At 35.7% G+C, this 24,377-nt stretch overlaps 1 protein-coding gene across 2 annotated transcripts; it reads left to right on the top strand.

The window, feature by feature from the left end:
• Positions 1 to 7,520: 7,520 nt before the first annotated feature.
• Positions 7,521 to 23,769, top strand: LOC129903422 (uncharacterized). 2 transcript variants are annotated; one of them, XM_055978977.1, is made up of 9 exons: positions 7,521 to 7,927; positions 8,020 to 8,085; positions 21,087 to 21,167; positions 21,294 to 21,347; positions 21,426 to 21,494; positions 22,611 to 22,673; positions 23,046 to 23,128; positions 23,214 to 23,279; positions 23,420 to 23,769. In XM_055978977.1, the coding sequence occupies exons 1-9, from the start codon at positions 7,688 to 7,690 to the stop codon at positions 23,460 to 23,462; spliced, it is 765 nt and encodes a 254-aa protein (XP_055834952.1). In that variant the 5' UTR covers positions 7,521 to 7,687; the 3' UTR covers positions 23,463 to 23,769. The 2 variants fall into 2 exon arrangements, with proteins under 2 accessions (XP_055834952.1, XP_055834951.1); XM_055978976.1 differs by having other exon boundaries at positions 23,417 to 23,769.
• Positions 23,770 to 24,377: the final 608 nt, after the last annotated feature.

Here is a 24,377-nt window from a genome sequence, read left to right as displayed (position 1 = left end):
GCTTCAGCTTGCTGCAAACTTGCTTGTCTGTCTTCCTTATTTTTGCGCAGATTTTTTTCTTCCAAGATAGCGGCTACAATTTCATCGAAAATTAGACTGTCTGTATTGTTCGTTAGGTTGATGATGAGTTGATCATATGAGTCATGCAGACTTTGAAGTAGAAGCTCCGCACGTTCAGTCCCCTCTATTTTGCAACTCATTGTTGTAAGTTGCGAAAACATAGTATTCAAAGTATTGATGTGTTCAGTAACTCACATGGACTCTGCCATTCGAAGAGTATACAATCTTCTTTTTAAGAAGATTTTATTATGTAAAGACTTGGCCTCATACAACCGCGTAAGAGTATCTCATATTTCCTTCGCCGTCCGCTTTTCCGCCACACTAGACAACACTTGATCAGCTAGTGCCAAGTGTAGATCAGCAACTGCATTGCTGTCTATGTCGTTCCACTTGCTATCATCAACAAAGTCTATGGGTCTGCCTTCAATTGCAGCTAAGCAATTGTCTTTCCTCAGTATTGCTTTTATTTTCATTTTCCACAATGAGAAATTAGTCCCATTAAATTTCTCAATGTCAAACTTTGTTGTACTCGACATTGTTATTTGCTTTACACCCTTCTAGGTCGTTTCTGAATATTTTTGCGAACAATCGTGACAAACTGTACCATCACTGAAATTTACTATTCACCGAATTTTACTATTCACGAAAAGTTACTATTCACAGATAGTACCTTCGCATAAAATAGACAGAATAACCGAGGGCTCTGATACCACTGTTGGGGTGAGGAAGTACCACAACTAAAGTTTGATATGATGAAAATAAATTGGACACAAAAATTTTACGTGGAAATCCCTCTAAATGATAGAAGGAAAAAACCACGGGGTAGAAGGATCTCACTATTTAATATGGAGTACACAGCTCTCAAATACAAGGAGAAAACAATAATTAACACTTCTCTCTTGTAAAAGGAACAACTACTAAAGAGGACACTCAAGACTAAAATATTTATCTTGGTGTATAACTCTCTTTGTATTCTTACTCTCTCTTTCTGAATGATTTAAATAAGGGCAAGAGGCCTCTATATATAGGAGAATGAAAACGCGTAAAATTATTTTACGCATTTTCAAAACGCGTATGAAATGTTCAATTCAACAAAGGAAGGTTGTAAAGAAGTCATTAGGGAGGCAGCCTTTTTGACTTTGTTGGCCTCCCTTTTTGACTCTCTTCATCTTTCAAAAAATTGCTTATAAGCAATGCTAAATAATACATATTCCTTTTGTATCTCTGAAAAACCCATCAACACAGTTATTCTTGCCCTCTCAGGAAATTTGTCCCTTCTAGGGATGACTGTAGCATAGCATAAACAACCTATAACTCTGAAATGCTGGATGGACATTTTTCTCCCATGTAACATTTTACAAGGAATTTTTCCTCCTAAAGCTTGAAGGTAACCTCTCAATGATGTACACAGCAACCTTAATGCATAAACCCCAATACTTAATAGGTATGTGTGCTTGAAATCTTAAGGCTCTAGATATATCTAAGATGTGTCTATGCTTCTTTTTAACCACGCCATGTTGTTGTGGAGTGTACACACAACTACTTTAATGAATGATGCCAAGATTTTGAAACAATGTAGTACACTGAGAGTTGAAAAACTCTGTATCATTGTCAGTTCTAACCAACTTAACCATTCTTCCAAACTGATTTTTAACTATAACATAGAAAATTCTTAATACTATAATTACTTCAGACTTAAGCTACAACAAGTATATCCATGTATATCTACTGTAATCATCCACAATAATTAGAAAGTATTGCTTACTATCAAAAGTTATAGTTTTATAGGGACCCCATAGATCAATGTGTATAAGAGAAAATGGAGCATTTGACCTTGATACACTCCGTGGAAACATCAATCTAGTTTGTTTAGCTAGGGGACATATACTCCACTTATGTTGCAAGAAACTAGTATTTACATTAGTAAGAAAGACTATCTTATTCATAGTGGCTGATGAAGTGTGTCCCAATCTCCTATGCCATAGATCAATTTCATCATTCCCTCTTATTGTTGTAGCAATATGTACATCTTTGTGACTAATGTGACTCAATTTCTTTACAACATCACTGAAAATGTATAATCCATCTCTTACTCTACCAATCTCCTTGGCCCTGCCACTTGAGAGATCTTGAAATACACATAAATCAGGAAGAAAGGTGACAACACAATGAAGTTCTTTAGTCATCCTAGTTACTGACAGTATATTGAACTTAAAGTCAGGGACATATAACACATCCTTCACAACATCACTACCAAATAGTTTTAGGCTACCAATATGTGTAATATTTGCCTTTTGTCCTATAGGTAGTTGAACTTTATCTTCTGTTTTTCCTATAGTCTTGATAGCTTCTTCTAACCTTTTTATATCTGTTGTCACATGATGTGTTGCTCCTGAATCAACAATCCATTCACCTACTTTTATATTTCTCATAAAACATGCAATCATACCTGTCATATTTGCCTGGTAATCACAGTATTGTTGAGTCTGTTGAGCTGAAATGGTGGTATCCTCTTTGTTTAGTAAGCTAAGAATTTGCTTGTATTTTTCTTCACTGAATAAAGCTCATTTTCCTTCATGCTCAATAGTTGACATACTTTACATATCTGTTTGTTTCTGATAAGAATTCTCACCAGCTACATTGTTAACAGTAGTGTGAGTTTTCCTTCTTTCCTATCTATTATTTGGATAGCCAAGTATCTTCCAGCATTGTTCTTTTGTGTGTCCTTTATTTTGGCACCAGTCACAAACTAAGAAGTGTTTCTTTTCTTTGCAAGGTTGGCCTCTCCCAATAAAAGCTTGATAGGGTTGTCGCCTACTAGTAGATCCTTGGTAACTTTGTCCTCTTCCATGACCAAAATATTGCCAAAAAATTATTTGAATTGGCAGAATTTACACTAATAGATTTACCACTTTCTACCTCAATTATTTTTGCATACGCCTGATTTACAGAAGGAGCAACAGTTTTCAATAATACTTTCCTCCTGGTGTGATCGTAGGAATCATTTAGACCAGCTAAAAATTCCAACAATCTTTGTTCCTGAAGGTATTCTACATATTCCTTCGACTTATCACATCCACAGCTCGGCACTGGCACAATCATGTCATATTCATCCTACAATTCCTTCAATCTCGAATAATAGATAGAAACAAAGTTTGTACCTTGAGATAATGTCGCGACCTCTTTGTGTAATTGAAAAGTCCGCATACGATTTACTTTGTTGAACAACTATTTTAGATCCTCCATACTGCATGTGCATTTGATCCATATACTATTCCATTCAACAAGGTCTTCGAAACAGAGTTCCACAAGTGCACGATTGCATCACATTTATCCCATAGATCTTTCAATTCACTTCTCTACGTTTCTCGTTTGCAGGTTCCATTCACGAATTCTAATTTTCCTTTTTCAAGCAAAGCAATTCTGATGGATCTTCTCCATAATCCATAATTTTCAGCTCCAATCAGCTGAGTTGAAACAAGAACTGCACCTGGAGTATCCGACGCTTGGAGATACAAAGCATGATTATGATCAATTTATGTCATTGTTGGCTGCATGTTTGTAGTTCCTTCCACCATTGATGTTTTTTTTGCAGAAACTTAGAGCACCTACTCTAATACCATATTAGAATCTAGACTAATGGAATATGTAGAAAGTAAGAAGAAGCATTGGATTCTATTTCAGAGAATTGTCATTTCATCATGTTGTATACATTGCCTTCACACCTATTTATACACCTACTGATTATGTAACTAACTTGACAGCTGAATCATTACGGCTGTCATATCACACACATCACACTTCCTCTAACTAACTCACATATGCTTCTAACTAACTCGTATGTGCTTCAACAACTATTCGTAACAATAGGTCGTTCCGTAAATTTTTTTAAAAAAAATCCACTTAGTTCAGATTTGAACAATCAATATTTATTATTATTTTTCTCAATCAATATTCTATATCCATATTAGAGCTCGATTATTTTGGATTCGCACGGCATAGGGTCCATTTAGAAAAAGTACTTCCTATCAAGAATTTTTCCATATCCAAAACTCAAATTCGAAATATTTAATTAAAGAAGGAGCAATCTCATATACTGCACCACATTCTTTCGTGGTAAACAATCAGATTCAAACTGTCCTTAGTTTAATTTCATGTTTATTCTTCGAAAGCTTCACCTTCTTCAGTGTATGGCACGCATCCCAAAGGTAAAGTACTACTTGTATATCAACTCTTTAATTGGATATAATCTGGTAATATTTGTTAATTGATGACTCAATATTAAAATCTTAGAAATTAAAAAATTAAAGTTTAATGCATCCCCATTTCTCAATCTTCACTTGCCTACGAACAATAATTATTACTTTATTACTATTATAACAAGTTCAAACAAGATAGAAGCAAAAACAAATAACACAGAATATAATTAAGAGTGGCACATGGTGTGAATAGTAAAGATTCTTGAGAACCAAGATGATTTCGTGCTAAAAATTAGTCTTATGCTAATTAATTCTATACAATTTAAGGTTTAGATTTTACTAGTGAGTATTAAAGTTTCATTAGATAATAGTTTTTAATGAGTACACTTAGAGAATCTCTTCCTCTCCCTTTCACCTATCAAAATGTACAACTATAAAAATTAAACTTTATAATTCTAAATTTTATCCTTGTAGAAGTACCTTTTATGACCTAATCAAAGAAAAATCTGGTTAGCTCTACATCATAATACACATCATGCTTATGTTTGATCACTAATTAAAATAACTAAATCTAGCTACTTAAAAAGACTTTCGTTTTGATAAAGCAAACAGCAAGAATGTCTAATCTTAATTCTTAGGAGGAAACCTTTTTTTTCTTTTTCTTTCTGTGGCAAGACTCTTGCCTTGTGTTGTAACTTGTAAGTAGTTACATATTGTAAAGGGGTCAACTTAGGAATCTCTAAAATAGTTATTAGGGAGTATTAGAGGACTAAAAGTAAACTTTGTCACATTTTCCAATATTAATATATTATTGGATGAGTTCTTTTTTTTTTGTTGTAAGAATTCAGTATTCGAATTCTACTGATTCGATTAATCAACATTCACAATGGTTAGGCTCATTAAAGGGAATAGAGCTGTCCCGAATTGAAAGTTTTTTCATTTCTAGAAATCAAACACGAAAATTTTGGTTTAAAATGCACCATCAATTTAGGGAAAATTGATAGGTTTGTGTAACTTTGTTAATAAAATATCAAATACTACATGTACAATAATTTTGTGTGTTGTCTTCAACACACATTCATCAAGCATATCTGATAAGACAACTGAAAAAACTACATTAGATATCTTATTTTTCTACAAGGGGTTTATCAATCTCTTTTCCAACTTAAATATCTCACTTCTTTATGAGGGATTTGTCAATTTCTTTTCAAACTTTAGTGCGGAGAAAGTGTTGCATTTCAAAACCTCTAAGGTCTGGATGGAAATTGCTTAATTTAAGTTAATATGTACGGTAATGCGAAGTGAAATGTATCTTTTAAAGTTTCAAACTTTTGGTTATGCTTTCAAAAGTAGCTCACAAAATCAAATAGTTGAGAGGAAGAGAAACAAAATTAGATGAATGGGCATAAGCCCATTTAAAAGCCCAGGAGCTATTCTTCATCATGTGATTGATTAGTAAGAATTGCTCCCAATAGCCATTTGCTTGTGGGTGATTAATTTATAAGAATGGCCTTCAAATTGGGTATTCTTGATCTTTTGTTTTTCTTGCTACATGAGAAAAATTTCAAGTTTAACGGATTTTGATTTTTGACCCCGAAAGTTTTTGCTCATGGGACAAGTGAGGTTAAAAGTTTAAGAGCACTCACCTCCAAAATCATTGAATGTACTTTCTATTATAGTTATATCCAATTTGGTCTTTTCGGACGTTGAGCTCTTTTTTGTTCTAGTTCATTCGACTAACCAGTGCTTGCAAGCACTTCATAAGTTCAGTTGATTCACCACTTACAATATCATTCAATTAATTTTTACCCCGACCCTCTGTTCCAGTGTTATTAGATAACTTTGTTCCGGTGTTATTAGATAACTCTTCTCGTGGTGTCTCTAGGTTAGGTACATTTTTCTTTTGCAACTCCATTAGCGTCTTTTGCTAATTTTTCAACACAGTGAAGATTCTAGATAAATCAAAATCAAGTATCCTAATTGTGCCTTAATCGTCATCATCGTCACGTTTCGGAGTGTGGGCCTTTCTGGAATGCTGAGACTCTTGCGGTGAAGTTCCCTCCTCCGTTCTTGATTGGACATATTTTAGAGAGGAAATTTCATATGAATTAGGCACACTCTAACTCTGAACTTCTCTTCTAGAGGCAGGTGTTTTACTTCCTGCTCTTATTCCATTTGGAGAATAAAGTCCGAAAGGACGACTCTTAATAAGATTAGTCGCTCAATTCAAAATATTAAATATCTCTCGACTCTCTTAAGGCCACAAATCACGAAAAGTCGGGCAAGAGCACTATCAAAGACTGTTTCCCTACATTCATGATCAAAGTTTCTCAGGTGATTAGATTAACTTCATGATTGGTGGAATTGTTCAAGAGCGAATTGGCGTACATTGATTTTCTCTGTTATCAGTGTCAATCATTAAGTCCATTGGCTTTTTAGCTTCATAAAGACAAAATTTGTTAGAAAGAGATAAATGGATCAAAAATAATAACACAAATGTCCTTAGCCCACGGTAGATGTCAAACTGTTTACCCTAAAAATGGTTCAGTTGAATTGTAACGTGATTTAAAGAACACGTGAATTGAATTGATAATGACAATAGTATGAGAAGACAAAAAGAAATATAACAATAAATTAAATGTTATTTAGCAATAATATAGATAAAAATAGCTTGTTCAGCCTGAATTTAATAAGTGTCCTCAACGAAGATGATTTAAGTAATAAAAATAGCCAAAAATATCCTTAACAGCCAAAAAATATATTAAAAAATTGCAAGACATAAATTCAAATAAATTATGCCCGAGACATAAGTTAGTGACACAAATTATAACACAAGGCAAAAAATATTAAGCTCAAGGCACAAATTATACCCTAGGACAAAAATTTAGTGGCCCAAATTATGCCTAAGAAATAAGTTTAGTGGCACAAATATAGTACTGGAGTGTTGTTTTGCTTTCTGAGAGTTTAGGTTTATTGGTGTTTTGTCCTTGTACTAGATGTAATATTGTATTCTTGCTTGTGATATTTATTATTGTTTGTTTATTGTGTTTTGATTATTACACTTCTTTGTTGTTCTTGATCCTATTTTATAGGAAATGCACTGTCTCTTATTAGTTGCTATGTTTTTTCTACTGTTTTCTTTTTCCTTATACTTAAATTTGGTGCACTTTAACCGAAAGTCTATTGAAAGGGATAAGGTTTGCCGACACATTATCCTTTCAATACCCTACTTCTTTGAATTTTACTAGGTAGTTGTTATTGGGCACCAATTCGATACAATCCATGCAAAAAACTTGAATCTTCCCCCGCGTTAAGCTTCAATCCACGGCCCAAATTAAGTCTACTTGGCCCAAAAGAATTTCAACAACTAATATTGGACCTCTGGATAAAACTTCGTGTGAAGCAGAGATTTCCTGTTAGCGGAAACCATGGTGGTTATTCCAACGGTCACCGGATTATCAACCGGCGCACGCTTACTATCGGTCCCGCGCACGTTAGCCACAGCTGCTAAAGCTTTACCTCCTTCTCTTTCCTCACTCTGCTACTTGAAGAAGAGCTGTTATACTCCGCAACGCCAGAGTACTCTGCCGGCAAGGAAGCTTGTGATACGAGCTGCAAGAACAGAGTCCAAAGGCGTCTCTCTTGGTTTCAGAGCTCCCCATTTTGAGGTCCTTCTTTGATTTTCATCAGTAATGTTGCTGGTTAATTAATGTTGGAAAACAAAGAATTTAACTAATTTTTAATGGGAATAATGTTTCAGCTTACGGAGCCGCTCACTGGTAAAGTTTGGAAGCTTGATGATTTTGAACCATATCCTGCATTACTGGTATAAAGAACAATACTATTATCGTTATTTTCCTGATTTTTTTCAATTCTACTTTAGTACTATTATAATCAATAATTACTGATGTTAGGATCGGGAACCCGACTAGTGCGTAATGTAGCTAAAGAGCGTTATAATGAAAATAATAAAGACATTGCAAGTTGATAATAAGATATGTAAAGCAAATAAAGAAGACACAAATTTAATAGTAATACCTTTGTTGTCTTTATTATGCTCCTTGCCTAAATTCCACACTAACGGGTTCCCCATCTTAAACATAAAAAAAAGTATTACTTGTTTGTTAAACTAGGATGGAGACACTTTTACAAAGATAAATCCAAAAGTATGGTTGAATGCATTTACTCATGTTTAGAATGGTTGGCATACATGAGTCATGAGTGTCTTTTGTTTACAGAAATGGGAAGGATGTGTTGGATTTTGAATTTAATTTGCTAAGGGAGAGAATTTCTTTTTGAAATGTAAAGGGCGATTTTATTCACAAAGCTGTAGCGCCAAGGAGGTGCTGTGTGTGTACAAAAGACTTTGCTCTACCTAAATTCCTTATGTATGGAATGAGTTCAAGAAATCCAGATATATCAATGCAATCACAAAGCAAAACTTGCATCAGAATTTTTAAGCTTGGAATGCATCTAAAGTTATCAATAGAAAACTTATGTTTTCCCTTCAAAACACTTATCATTTCTTCTATCCATATTATTCAAAGTTGGCTTTTTATATTTGCCAACATGTACAAAAAAACAATTCTGTAGGCCATAAAATCCTTTCTTATTTGTCCTTAACAAGGGGCTATTTGGTAGGGTGTATTAGAATAATGCTAAATAGAATGTATTACTAATGCTTGCTTTAAACATTAGAATTATATTGGATTTAAATCCGTAAATTAATTCAGACTATATTAAGTTCAAGAAAATAGTCCAAATGATGTGGCAATCCAAGTCAAATAAATGATCCACTAAAAGCACACCATGTGTCAAAGTTATGTGGCAATTCAAGTCAAATTAAATGAGCCACTAAAATCATACCACGTGTCAAAGTTATATGGCAATCCAAGTCAAATTAAATGAGCCACTAAAATCACACCACGTGCCAAAATTATGTGGCAATCCAAGTCAAATTAAATAAGCCACTAAAATCATGCCACGTGTCGAAGTTATGTGGCAATCTAAGTCAAATTAAATGAGCCACTAGAATAATGCCACGTGTATATGTGACATGTTCTGACCAATCAAATTAAAGCTCTTCACCAAAGAAATCTGATTGGTCAGTTCAAACCAATCAATCAAATCACACCCTCATACCACTCCCTACAACTATATATAAGGGTCCTCATTATTCTCAGAAAGGGGGTTTTAAAAAAGAACAAGAAGCAAGAAGAGAGCTCGTTGATCAAAGGCCATAAATTTTCTACAAAGCTACAAAGTTCAAGTAATCAAATTCAAGCTCAAGTTCAAGATCAAGAACGAAGAAAAATATCAAGAAGTTCAAGATCAAGTTACTTGTTCATATTTATTATTCGTCATAACCATACAAGTGTTCATGACGAATAATTCAAATCCAAATTTGAAGACGAAGATTCAAGATCAAGCTATTCAAGCCCTTGACTCTAAATCAAATTCAAGTTCAACATATTCCATATTATTTGAAGAATCAGAGGATTATCATAGAGATTGTAACACGCACTACATTTTGAAATCAAATATTACTCTTTGTTACTCTAATTTTCTGGTCTTGATTATTTATTTTTCTCGGCTCGAAAATTTGTTGTTTACAAATTTTGGCATGCCCAGTGGGACAATCTCTACCTCTCATCTCTTTACATCGATCATCAAACTTTAAGAATACTTAAATGACATTTAAGAAGTTAGACTCCAGGACTATTGTTGCTAAGGCTACTGATTTCAAGTTTTTCTTTGAGGTGGAGAACATACTGGATGCTACTATAGGAAGTTTGGGACCCATCACCAGGAACAGAGCAAACTTGCTAGGACAACAAGCACTTTAAGTGCCGTCCGCATCAGGTCTTATTTTTGATCTTCTATCTTCAAAGGGGGAAAGATTCTTTCCGAATGAATTGGAAGAAGGAGAGAATATAGCTGATATTGTTGAAAAGACATTGGCTCGATTTAGTCCTTTTAACACAAGGAATTACACTATTCAAGATGAAGATGATGTCTTGATCACTAGATCTGCCCCAGTCACTCCACGTAACTTGTTTCAAACAAATTTCAATTTAAGGAAAAATTCGTGCTTTACTCCATCATCCATAACGGCCATCCAAGCGATGATGACTAACGCCTCAACTGTTGAAGAACAACTGGCGAGTTTGACAAAGGCAATTGAAAGTCTAACAAAATATGTACAAGCTCAAGATAATTGAATTGTCAAATTGTCGGACAAAGTTGAAAATGTTATGGAGGGGAACTCAAGTCATGCACCTGGAAAACGTCCCATGATACAAGAAAAGGGAGATTCAGTTACAAAGCAAATAAATGTGGGTGATAAGCTGCAAGTATCCGCTGAAGGAGGAATTCTCATTCATCAACTGAAGGACTTCATTATGGGAACTATCAAAGATAAGTATGACGTGTATTCAAAGTCATCATTTACGTATGCAAAACCATACACTTCAAGAATCGATGATTTGAAGATGCCTGCAGGTTATCAACCTCCAAAATTTGAACAATTTGACGGAAAGGGAAATCCAAAGCAACACATTGCCCATTTTTTTGAAACTTGCAATAATGCTGGAACATATGGAGATTATCTAGTCAAACAATTTGTGCGCTCCTTACAAGGAAATGCCTTTGACTGGTATACGGATCTCGAGGCTAGCTCTATTGATAGTTGGGAACAACTTGAGCATGAATTTCTCAATCGTTTCTATAGCACAAGGCGTACTGTGAGCATGGTTGAACTCACAAATACACGTCAATGGGAAGATGAACATGTCATCGAGTTCATCAACCGATGGAGAAATGCAAGCCTCAATTGTAAGGATAGGCTTAGTGAAACTTCCGAAATAGAAATGTGTATTCAAGGAATGCGTTGGGGACTTCGTTATATCCTACAGGGTATTAAACCCAAATCATTTGAGGAACTAGCCACACGTGCTCATGATATGGAGTTGAGCATGTATGTAAGCGGAATTGGAGGACCACTTACTTATGATCCTCGCAAGGGAAAAGACAAAATGGAGGTAAAGAAAGGAGGAAAATCTGCACCTAAGTTTGGAAATAAGGAGTCGATGAATGTTAATGCCGTGCCTTTGAAAGTGGCTACAAATCTAAGCAAGAATCAAAGGGTGAAGACCACGACTTTTCAGAATAACGCTGGTAAAAAGCTGACTTTGAAGGAAATGCAGGCAAAAAAGTATCCTTTCTTGGACTCAGATGTCCCGGCAATTTTTGAAGAGCTTCTGGCATTAAAACTCTTTGAGCTACCTGAAATGAAGCGTCCAGGTGAGGCTGGGAGGACTAATGATCCAAATTACTGCAAATATCACCGTTTGATGGGCCATCCTATTGAAAAATGTTTTATCTTTAAGGAAAAGATCATGGATTTTGCCCGTGAAGGAAAGATATTGTTTGAAGATGAGAAGGAGAGTTCAAATCAAGTGTCTGTCACTTTTGGTTCAGTCGACCCTATAGTTCTTTGTAACTTTGTTGAAATACATGATGGTGGTGATGTCCTAGCCACATCACCACCAAAAATGATTAAATTTGGTGACTTCAAACCGATAGATGTTAACGCATCATCGCTCCTTCCTTTGATGAATGAAGTAATAGGAGAAGATAAACCTCTAGAGGAAAACTAATCTTGCGATGCTTATACTGATGATGAAGGATGGATTTTAGTGACACGACGAAGACGTTGTAAAACGAGCTTGCAAAGAGAGCCAAGTAAGCAAGTGACAAGAGCAAAGATGAAGAAACTACCTAGAACTCAAAGGGTAAAGAAGAATGTGAAGAAGTCAAGAGTTGGGGGGAATTACTATCAAAAGCAACGTTCTCCGGTGACATTAGAGGAATTCTTGCCAAGTTGGTTCCGTGAAAAGATTTCTCATTGGGACACCAAGGCCTCGTGTTGTAACATTGATAAAGAAGAGACAATGGGAGAAGGCTCATCGCCATCATTACTTTCATCACATGAAGGCCCTATCAAGTCTCACTCTGAAGAAGTGGACACTTGTGATGAGAAGTTTGCATTCACTAATGATGATCTTTTATTGGGTGAAGTGTTGCATAATCGTCCTTTATATATGGTAGGTTTTGTGCGTTGACATAAAGTAAATAGGATCATGTGGATAATGGATCTGGGGTCAATATTCTCCCTATTCGTACTGTGAAGGAACTTGGAATCTCGATAAATGAACTGTCTGAAAGTCGTTTGATGATTCAAGGATTTAACCAAGGGGGGCAGAGAGTCATTGGTGCTGTCAAATTAGATATAACGATGGGAGATATGCGTTCGAGTGCATGGATGCATGTTATTGACTCAAAGACCTCGTATAATATCTTGTTAGGAAGGCCATGGATACATGAGAACAAAGTGGTACCGTCCACCTTCCATCAATGTTTCAAATACTTTGAAGAAGGGGTTCAAAAAAAGGTAGTTGTTGATGATGAACCTTTCACTGAGACAGAAGTGCACTTTGCTGATGCAAAATTCTACTTAAAGAATCATGTTTCAAAATAAGTCAAAGTTGATAACACGATACCTGCTGATGTCACAAAAAAAAGGTTGATGTAGCACCTGATAATGCGAGGGTCATGATTGAAAAGAATAAAACGCTTTCAGATATGAGTAAAGTACCTAAGACAATGAGGCATCTTCAAGTAAGATGCCTAAGACAAGTGAGGCATCTTCAAGTAAGAGAATGATTCCTATTTCTCACTATGTCCCAAAGACAAACAAGGTCAAGATCCCACCCTCTGAGTTGCAGAGTAGCAAGTTGACATTTCCTATCAAGCAAATTGATGCAATCAAATCACCTTCAAAAATGATAGAAGGATTTGTCAGACCATTGAATCATGATTCATATGAATCACTTCCTAAAAAGCGTACAAATAAGGGTTTTGACTCAAATGCATATAAGTTGTTGGTGAAAGCAGGATACAATCCCAATGAAGCTTTTAAAGTAGGGAAGCTTCCAAATGAAGTTATTAAAAAGGCAAATCATGGCCTAAATCCAACTCAAAGGATGATGATAGAGAGAGGGTATGTTGTCAAGCAATCGCGTGAAGGCTTGGGTTATATACAACCGTCGCTAGTTCGAATCTCTATAAAAAGGATGGGCATCAACTACATTACCCCTGTGGAAGAACCTATGATGTTCAACAAGAAGCTTTCTGTGTTTGATCGACTTAATGACATGACTCCTAATGTTGCTGCATTTGATCGGCTTATCGAATCAACTCCAAAAACTTCAGTGTTTGATTGGTTGGGACCAATGAAGAAGAAATACAAGCGCCAAGTAAATTATAGAACAATGAAAGAACGGGTACATGCTCGAGAGCATAATTCACCCAAGAATTGCCCCAGTTTGATCCCTTCTAGAACGAGGCGAGAAACAAAACTTGTAGTTTCATGTGTAAATGTCCTGAGAGCAAGAACTCATAGCATAGTTCACACTAGGGAGCGAGATGGAGATGAAGATGAAGAAAATGTGGGATCATCAAATCACATCACAATTTGTGATGAGGAAAGTACTTCACTATATGCAAAAATTGAGGATGGGTTTGTTGATATTCGTGCATGCCATCACATATCTTTTAACGATGGTGATCCTCAAGAAGATGAGGATGCTGAAGATGTGCCACCTGAACTCGAGGAAGGGATAAAGAATACTGTTGATGCATTGAAGGAAGTAAATCTTGGGGTTGATGATGATATAAGGCCTACATATGTAAGTGCTTCACTGGATGACGATGAAGAGAAGAAGTATATTGAGCTGCTTATGGAATTTAGGGATGTATTTGCTTGGAGTTACAAAGAGATGCCAGGATTTGACCCTAAAGTTGTAGTTCATCGTCTTGCTGTGAAACAAGGCACTCGTCCTGTTAAACAAGCTCAACGTCGCTTTAGACCTGAACTGGTTCCTTTGATCGAAACTGAAGTTAACAAGCTCATTGAAGCAGGTTTCATTCGTGAAGTCAAATATCCTACATGGATTTCAAGTATTGTACCTGTAAGAAAGAAGAATTGCCAAATACGAATTTGTGTTGACTTTAGTGATCTTAATAATGCATGCCCTAAGGATGAATTTCCTCTTCCAATCCCTGAGCTTATGATTGATGCCATAACTGGATATGCGACAATGTCTTTCATGGATGGTTCATTTGGATACAATCGAATTCGCATGGCACCAAGGGATGAAGAACTTACTGCATTTCGCACTCCTAAAGGTATATATTGCTACAAAGTAATGCCTTTTGGTTTAAAAAATGCTGGGGCTACTTATCAACGAGAGCAAAATATCTTTGATGACATGCTTTATAAAACCGTTGAATGCTATGTTGATGACTTAGTGGTGAAATCAAGGAAGAGTGATGACCACTTGCAAGGTTTGAGAATGGTGTTCGAACGACTTCGAAGATACCAACTCAAAATGAACCCTTTAAAATGTGCCTTTGGAGTTACTTCGGGAAAGTTTCTCAATTTTATTGTTCGACATCGAGGAATCGAGATTGACCAAGATAAGATAGATGTTATTTTGAAGATGCCTGAGCCAAAAAATATTCATGAGTTAAAAAGCTTACAGGGAAAATTAGCATATCTTAGGAGGTTTATCTCAAATCTGGCTGGGAGATGTCAACCGTTCAGTCGCCTTATGAAGAAAAATGTTCCTTTTGAATGGGACCAAGCTTGTACCAATGCTTTCGAGAACATAAAGTCTTATTTGATGAAGCCTCCGGTACTTGTAGTTCCTATACCTGGAAAATCATTGATTTTATACATTGCAGCACAAGAAATGTCAGTAGGAGCACTTCTCGCACAAGAAATGTCAGTAGGAGCACTTCTCGCACAAAAAAATAATAAAGGAAAAGAAAATGCCCTGTATTACTTGAGTAGGATGATGACACAAAACGAGATCAAATATTTACCTATTGAGAAGTTATGTCTGGCACTCGTATTCTCGATTCAGAAGTTGAAGCATTACTTCCAAGCTCATATTGTACAACTTGTCTCTAAAGCAAATCCTATCAAGTTTGTCATGTCCAAGCCTGTCTTAAGTGATCAACTAGCAAGGTGGTACCTCTAATTTCAATAATTTGAAATTGTGTATATGTCTCAAAAGGCAGTAAAAGGACAAGTGCTAGCAGATTTCTTGGCCAATCATCCAATTTCGAATGATTGGGAGTTATCTGATGAATTGCCTGACGAAGACGCAATGCTAGTGGAAATTCAGCCACCTTGGAAGATGTATTTTGACGGTACTGCACATCGTGAAGGAGCCGATGCTGGAGTGGTATTTGTCACTTCCCATGGAGAAGTTTTACCATACTCCTTCACTCTTACACAACACTGCTCCAATAATGTTGCTGAATATCAAGCACTCTTACTTGGGCTTGAAATGGCCGTTGATATGAAACAATTGCAACTACAAGTTTTTAGGGATTCCAAGTTAGTGATCAATCAAGTCTTGGGTAATTATGAAGTAAAGAAGCCTGAGTTACTCCATACTGCAATTATGCTCAAAAGATGATAGGATGGCTTGGAGAGGTGACTATTCAACATGTCCCTAGAAAGGAAAATAAGAAGGCTGATGCGTTGGCAGCTTTAGCTTCTGCATTAGTATCGCCTGATGAAATGCAAGTTGTGGTTTGCCAAAGATGGATAACTCCGTCTCCAGATGAGCATGAGGAAGAATTTGGACAAGTTATCACCATTTCGGAGGCTGAAATTGAAGATCGGCGACAACCAATAATAGATTACTTGTGTTATGGAATATTGCCAGAAAATCTTCGAAGAAGGACAGAAATCCAACGACGAGCCCCTCATTTTCTTTATTATAAAAATATACTTTATAGGTGGTCATTCGATGGAGTTCTTTTATGATGTTTGGGGGCAGATGAATCTACTCAAGCTATGCAAGAAGCACATTCTGGAGTATGTGGAGCGCATCAATCTGGGTCAAAACTTCATTTTCACATAAAGAGGATGGGATATTACTGGCAAACCATGGTGAAAGATTGTCTGAATTACGTCCGAAGATGTAAAGCTTGCCAATTCCATGCGAATTTTATACATCAACCCCCAGAAGTATTGCACCCAACTATTGCCTCATGGCCATTTGAAGCTTGGGGTTTGGATGTTGTTGGACCATTGACTAAGTCCTCTGGTGGACATTTGTACATCCTGGCTGCAACTGACTACTTCTCAAAATGGACAGAAGCTATTTCTCTTAGAGAAGTGAAGAAAGAGAATGTCGCTAACTTCATTCGAGTCAATATTATCTACCGTTTTGGTATTCCTTGATACATATTGACAGATAATGGCAAGCCATTTGATAACAAGTTAATGACAAAGATATGTGATCTTTTTGGCTTCAAGCAATGCAATTCCTCTATGTATTATGCGGCTGCTAATGGTCTCGCTGAAGCATTTAACAAGACACTCTGCAACTTGTTGAAGAAAGTTGTTTCCAAGTCTAAGAGAGATTGGCATGAAAGAATGGAAGAGGCTCTTTGGGCATATAGGACTACGTATCGCACGCCAACACAAGCGACTCCCTATTCTCTTGTTTATGGAGTTGAAGCAGTCCTTCCACTTGAGCGTCAAATCCCATCATTGCGCCTTGCCATTCAAGAAGGACTCACTAATGAAGAAAATGCCCGGTTACGCCTTGAAGAATTAGAGGCTCTTGATGAAAAAAGACTAGAGGCCCAACAAAGTTTGGAATGTTATCAAGCTCGTCTAGCTCGATCTTTTAATAAGAAGGTTCGTCTTAGATGCTTCCAAGTGGGTGATCAAGTTCTTGTTGTAAGAAGGCCTATTATTACTTCTCGTCGGTCTGGAAGCAAGTTCTCCGCTAAATGGGATGGACCATATGTGGTACAAGAAGTATACTCAAGTGGTGCTTACAAACTGGTTGACTCAGAAAGATTGTGCATTGGCCCCATTAATGGAAAGTTCATAAAAAGATACTATCCTTGAAGAAAAGAAACACGCTCCTTAAGGTACGAGCTTAAATTGCATGTTACTCCTAGCCCGCAAGAGTATAAACTATGCACGGCATAAAAAAAAAATGTCTGCTAGGTTGAAAATCTCGAAAGAGGCGGCCTAGACAAAAGTTAGGACACAATAATAATAATAATAAAAAAAAAAAAATCACTCTTTCAGAACTACGTTATGACTTGATTCTCTTCACTGAGGTACGTAGGTGCTTGGAATTACATTATGAGTTCAGTCGCATGAGTATCCAACAAACACAGTCTCTCTTGACCCTCATCGCCGAGGTCCGTGGTGCTTAGAGTTACATCCTAAGTTTAGTCTCATAAGTTCAAAAGAAATGGGGCACGCTATTATTTGAGCATCACAATGTTCTTGTAGATTGTCATAAATAACGTGTGAATTAGAGAAGGCCAATCAAGACAGAATTTGAATTGACTTCAAAGAAATATTTGCACAAATCCGTAAAGCTATTAGCTGTGATTATTGTACACAGTGTAGTTCTATGAATCTTCTTTTCGGCTTCTCTACGCTGAGATATGAGTATTTTTAATAAGATCATGCGAATATGAATCTGTCAGCTTTCCTGCATGTGAAGTTCATTTTTGAAGTTTGTTTAGAACGATCCTGAGGGACTTGAGCTATAAATTTTGGATATGTTTTAAATTAAGAAGTTTGGTTTCTGATAAATTAAGTCTCTCCCGGCTTTGGTGCTCTCATACAATGATATATCTCTTGTACTATCGAAACACACAAGGTATCGCAACTCTGAAGAAGAGGAAGTCAAATCTCTAAAGTAAACCGTGATTCAATCTGCAAGAAAATAAAAAAAAATGTGTTATTAGCTCTTAAATTAGTAATTCAATAATCATGGTCATTAATCTCAATAATGAACGATTATATTCTTTGAGCAAGAACTATGCCTAATCCAGATGGTATAAAGTCTTTGCCACAAATCATATAAAGTCTTTGCCTCACACGGTGTAAAGTCTTTGGCTTGGACTGTGTGATGCCTTTGACTCAGACGGTGTAAAGTCTTTGCCACAAATCATATAAAGTCTTTGCCACAAATCATGTAAAGTCTTTACCTCAGACTGTGTAAAGTCTTTGGCTTGGACTATGTGATGTCTTTGATTCAGACGGTGTAAAGTCTTTGCCTCAGACGGTGTAAAGTCTTTGGCTTGGACTATGTGATGTCTTTGACTCAGACGGTGTAAAGTCTTTGCCACAAATCATATAAAGTCTTTGCCTCAGACGGTGTAAAGTCTTTGACTTGGACTATGTGATGCCTTTGATTCAGACGGTGTAAAGTCTTTGCCACAAATCATATAAAGTATTTGCCTCAGACGGTGTAAAGTCTTTGGTTTGGACTATGTGATGCCTTTGATTCAGACAGTGTAAAGTCTTTGTCACAAATCATGTAAAGTCTTTTGCCTCAGACGGTGTAAAGTCTTTGGCTTGGACTATGTGATGCCTTTGACTCAGACGGTGTAAAGTCTCTGGCTTAGACTATGTGATGCATTTGATTCAATCGGTGTAAAGTCTTCGTCAAAGATAATGTAAAATTATTGGCTCAAACAATGCAGTACCTTTGACTCCAATAGAATAAAAGTTCATTGTATATGAAGTAATATTTTCACTTGCAAAAAAAAAAGCCTAAACAAAAAAAAAACGCCCTAAACAAAAAAAAAAGAGGAACTTGGCTGTAAAGAAAATAAGTTCATATGAATTAAAAACTATTTATTTTAGTTGGCAATTCATATAAGACAAAATAAATATGCATGCTGGATATTTTTTTTTTAAAAAAACGTACCTCATATCTTGATGAACTCAAGAGTATATGCAAAAAGGAGCATCAAAATTGCCAATGCCAATGATAAAAATAAATAAAAGGAGAGAGTTTATTTATATACAAATAGTGATGGTGAGGGAGTCCTTCTCCCAAAGTAACTATAATTACTTTTTGGGTTAGGACTCTAGTGGAATAGTACAAATTTATTCTCTCCAAATCCTAATTGGTTGTGAAATTGTGAAAATTTGGGCTATCCGTATTCTAAAAGGAGTGTGTCCTTTCTAAATTCTAATTGGATGAAAAATAAATAATAATAAAAAAATTAAAAATAATAATAATAATAATAATAAAATTTGCCACGTGATCAAGTTCCAATTGGAGTCTCATTATTCACTCCAACTATGTCACTCTAATTGGAGGAACGTATTAATTTAATATGTTCATGGTGCATATTAAATTGCACGACATACTATTATCGTTTAGTTAATATTTCAAGCCTAGGCTTTGTATAAAATACTTCAACAAGACTTGAAGTAGGGGGCATTTGTAAACATTAGAATTATATTGGATTTAAATCCGTAAATTAATTCAGACTATATTAAGTTCAAGAAAATAGTCCAAATGATGTGGCAATCCAAGTCAAATAAATGATCCACTAAAAGCACACCATGTGTCAAAGTTATGTGGCAATTCAAGTCAAATTAAATGAGCCACTAAAATCATACCACGTGTCAAAGTTATATGGCAATCCAAGTCAAATTAAATGAGCCACTAAAATCACACCACGTGCCAAAATTATGTGGCAATCCAAGTCAAATTAAATAAGCCACTAAAATCATGCCACGTGTCGAAGTTATGTGGCAATCTAAGTCAAATTAAATGAGCCACTAGAATAATGCCACGTGTATATGTGACATGTTCTGACCAATCAAATTAAAGCTCTTCACCAAAGAAATCTGATTGGTCAGTTCAAACCAATCAATCAAATCACACCCTCATACCACTCCCTACAACTATATATAAGGGTCCTCATTATTCTCAGAAAGGGGGTTTTAAAAAAGAACAAGAAGCAAGAAGAGAGCTCGTTGATCAAAGGCCATAAATTTTCTACAAAGCTACAAAGTTCAAGTAATCAAATTCAAGCTCAAGTTCAAGATCAAGAACGAAGAAAAATATCAAGAAGTTCAAGATCAAGTTACTTGTTCATATTTATTATTCGTCATAACCATACAAGTGTTCATGACGAATAATTCAAATCCAAATTTGAAGACGAAGATTCAAGATCAAGCTATTCAAGCCCTTGACTCTAAATCAAATTCAAGTTCAACATATTCCATATTATTTGAAGAATCAGAGGATTATCATAGAGATTGTAACACGCACTACATTTTGAAATCAAATATTACTCTTTGCTACTCCAATTTTCCGGTCTTGATTATTTATTTTTCTCGGCTCGAAAATTTGTTGTTTACACTTGCATTGGTAAAACTTGCATTAATTATGCATAGATTATTTCTTATGTATTGTTTGGTTTGGTGTATTAAAAAATAGCATGCGTTGCATAATTTTTAAAAAAATATTTATTTATAAAGATACCCTCCATAAATATGGTGGAAAAGATGTAAAAAAGGATTTGAGGGCAATTGAGTCTTTAACCATCCTAATGCATGCATTAAATCTCCTTGCATTATTAATACCATGGATTTCCATGTATTAGTAATACCCTCCTCAATACACAATAGGGTGTATAACTAATGCACCAAACAAGGTACTACTAATACACAAGGCTAATGCATGCATTATTTTTGCTAATACACTCTACCAAACGACCCATAATTGAATATTTCTATTAGCCATAAATTATAAACTTATGCCTGCACAAGGTTCTAACAAAAACTTAGAAGCTTTATTGTGTTAGAGCCAAAGGTTGAAAAAAGAATCAAAGAATCATGAATTTTCTTTCCCTCTTCTTTATTACCTTGTGTTTACTGTGATTTATCTCTAATAATTTAATTTTTAGGTTATGTTCATCTGCAACCATTGTCCATTTGTCATACATTTGAAGAAGGATATTGTTAAACTCTCAAATTTCTACATGAAGGTAGGTAGAAAGTTGATTCCATTTCCCTTCTTTTCTAATTTCACGCATTACATGCTCTCTCTGCTTGCTGTCAGCTCAGTTGTTGAAAAGAACAGAATAACATCAAGAAGTTCATCTTTGCTGCAGAAAGGGCTTGCGGTGGTAGCAATATCTTCAAACTCTGTAGTTACACATCCACAGGTTCACATACTTTATAACTTATGATCTCTTGAATTTGTGAGACCATTATGTGATTTGTTGTGAGTTTCTCTTTCACAGGATGGACCTGAATTCATGGCTGAAGAAGCTAAGCTCCTCAAATATCCTTTCCCTTATCTTTATGATGAGGTGTGCTTATATACTGAGTTCTTGATGATAGTTTTCAATTAAATTGCTTGTCGATATGCTCTTGCACTATGTTGTCACCTGTTGTATCTTTTCTGATGGATTTTTCCATTTGTGATGCTGTTTTCTCTTAGCTTAGTCTTTGTATATATCCCAAACAATTCTTCCCATTTACTTTTTCATTTTCTATAAAAATATTTTGGTTGCTCTAGATCAGTGTCTGGCTTGATTCAGATGTCCACCAGTCCGCTATTAACCCTTATTTCTTCACTATATCTTTCTACAAGGCTGGTCCAGTTCTATTGAGAATATGGATTAATCTAGCTTATTTTTTTACTGTTTTTATCCCCACTGCCAAATTGCTTGCTGGGAATCAGCATGTTTAGAAGCTTACTGTTTCCTATGTTGATGAGGAGCCCTGGTGAGACTTAGGGTAATGCCCCAAAAAATATATAACTATCTAACAGAAACTTATATTTTTAAGAGGATTGAGTAATAAAAATAACAGTATGAATGAAGCTGCTGCTGAGGTATATCTAACCTTGAGCCTCTTAATCTACTGCTGTTTTAACTACATCCAGAAGTTTAGTAGGTCAACCATGACAAGAACAGGATGCTAATAAGTCAATGAATAAAGTAAGAAAGTATTCATACCCAAAGGCGTATCCAGGTATGGTATATGATGGTTTCAGCCTTTAGGTTCTTAACATTGAATCCTTACACATATAAAACTATCAAAATTTAATATATGTTGAAATTTTAGTGATTTTCTTACATATATATTCTATGCTCCATGTGAAAATGTTAGATTCAGTTGAAAGAAGTGATTGTATGCTACATGCACCTTTTCCTCTTCCTCTTTGGACTACTTGTTCTCCCTTGTAGCTGCAATTATGTAAACTATGCCGTAGAAGTACAGTTGTGGAGTAGTTATGGTTGGCAAGAAATCATCGAAATTGCATTATATTTTGTACTCATGAACTGTTGTACGAAGATGAGGTGTTCAATACACTACATGACATGTATGCAGTAATTATATTGTCTGTTTCTTATGTTTTATTTGAAATATTGTAGAATCTGTTTGTATTGAATTTCTTCAGCGTGATGTTTTTCTTGTAGTCACAAGAAGTGGCAAGAGATTTTGGGGCTGTTTGTACACCAGAATTTTTCCTATTCAAAAAGGTAATGACTGCATGAGTTATATCTGAAAGCTTCAAGGTCAGCACTCAGCATGACACACCGCGCCCCTGCTTTGAGATTTGCATGCTTTTCTGACCCATTGTTTCTTCCCCTAAAGTATGTGTTATCCACCTTATAGATGTATTTACCCCCTTGTTTGCTATCCGTGCAGCCACAATTCATTGCGATGTATCCCAGTTCTTACTGAGAGAGATTTGGGTTTCTTCTTATTTCTTTAATCGCAAGTTAATAATACTAACATATTCTCGAAGCCTCTATTACTATTAAAGTATTCTTAAAAGAGTTGTAAGTAATCTTGCTTTTTTATTTATTTTGGAACTATTTACAGATTTGAAGAATTTCAATTTGTGTCAGGATGGCAGAAGGCCCTTTGAGCTAGTGTATCATGGACAATTTGATGATTCAAGGCCAAGTAACAATGTGCCTGTCACGGGAAGGTTAGCTACATTGTCTTTTCAATTTTCCCTCAAGAATCTATTGTATTGTGAATTCCTAATGTATTTGTTATGACACATCTTATAGGGACTTGAGCCTAGCACTAGATTGTGTACTTAGTGGCCAGCCAGTATCATCAATTCAAAAACCCAGGTATTCTTATTTCCATTTGTATTCCCCTTTGTTGTCTATGTCTTTTTCTGGTTTTCTTCCCTTGAAAAGCCTAATGGAAATGGGTGGATAGGGAATATTTTTAGGTTGTGCACTAAATTTATATTTGTACTTTCTAGTAGCATTGGTTGCAGTATAAAATGGAATCCAGGGGGGAAGCAGTAAGCATCATCTCTCAGTTGTCTATGAGTTTTTTTCAGCAACATATTTAGGTGCATCAGATATCCACATAGCAGCAGATGACCGTTGGAGTACTGCCACATTTGCATTATTTTTGCTATGCCTCTTCTAGCATTGTGAGTTGAGCTTTGATCTCAAAGCTATAATTAGGAGAACTGAAATTATTTGATATGCCAATCACCTCACTTCATGTATATTTTACTTTCTTTGTATTTCCTTGCAAAGCCCAGCTTTTTACATTGTATGCGCTGTCCTTACTTATATAAGGGTTTGAATTACTAATTTTGTAAGATTTAATGCCGGATCGTGGAATATGTTCCTAAAGGAGCCAAAAATAAAATTGTTGCCAAATGGAATAATATGCTACCACACGCTAGTAGCCAATTGCAAAAATATGAGCCAATTACTAATTTTAGTTCTCTTTGATACTGTAGTCTGTTTCTCCTTGTGATTTGTATATACAATGTATATCATTCCTTAACACCTTTCACTTTCTCTGCTTGTAATGCTCTAGTTTTTTGGCAATCATTGTAGATCCTTGTTTCTGCACGCCTTTATCCTTTAATTCTTCTTTGCATATTTTTTGTGCCTAGTCCACTATACACTTGTCTGGGGTTTGTCTAAAGCAAGCTTTGCTAGAGTGATTACTTCTGTGTAACTTTTCTTTTCTTCTTTCTGTTGTGTTTAAGCCAAGTGTGTGGTCAACTTTCCTTCAACTTTTAACACCATATCAAGGGACACTTGGTTGTTAGCAATCTGTCATTGAAACTCAACAGAGACCACAAAAGTGCTAAATATTCCTTGGATACTTTATGCTGATTGTCATGTTTAAAGTAGAATGTCAAAACTGTGGTTGATTTCACAGCTCGAACCTGTGACCTATAAGTCACATAGAATTCC

Source organism: Solanum dulcamara, chromosome 9, assembly GCF_947179165.1.
Source record: "Solanum dulcamara chromosome 9, daSolDulc1.2, whole genome shotgun sequence".
In the NCBI taxonomy this organism is placed as follows: Eukaryota; Viridiplantae; Streptophyta; class Magnoliopsida; order Solanales; family Solanaceae; genus Solanum; species Solanum dulcamara.
The sequence above is the reverse complement of the archived record's forward strand: the minus strand, read 5'-3'. Positions and strand labels throughout refer to the sequence as shown.

Coding starts and splice junctions, on each gene's coding strand:
- LOC129903422 (XM_055978976.1), top strand. CDS start 7,688: ATGGTGGTTATTCCAACGGTCACCGGATTATCAACCGGCGCACGCTTA. Junction 7,928..8,019: donor TCAGAGCTCCCCATTTTGAG/GTCCTTCTTTGA, acceptor ATAATGTTTCAG/CTTACGGAGCCGCTCACTGG. Junction 8,086..21,086: donor AACCATATCCTGCATTACTG/GTATAAAGAACA, acceptor TTTAATTTTTAG/GTTATGTTCATCTGCAACCA.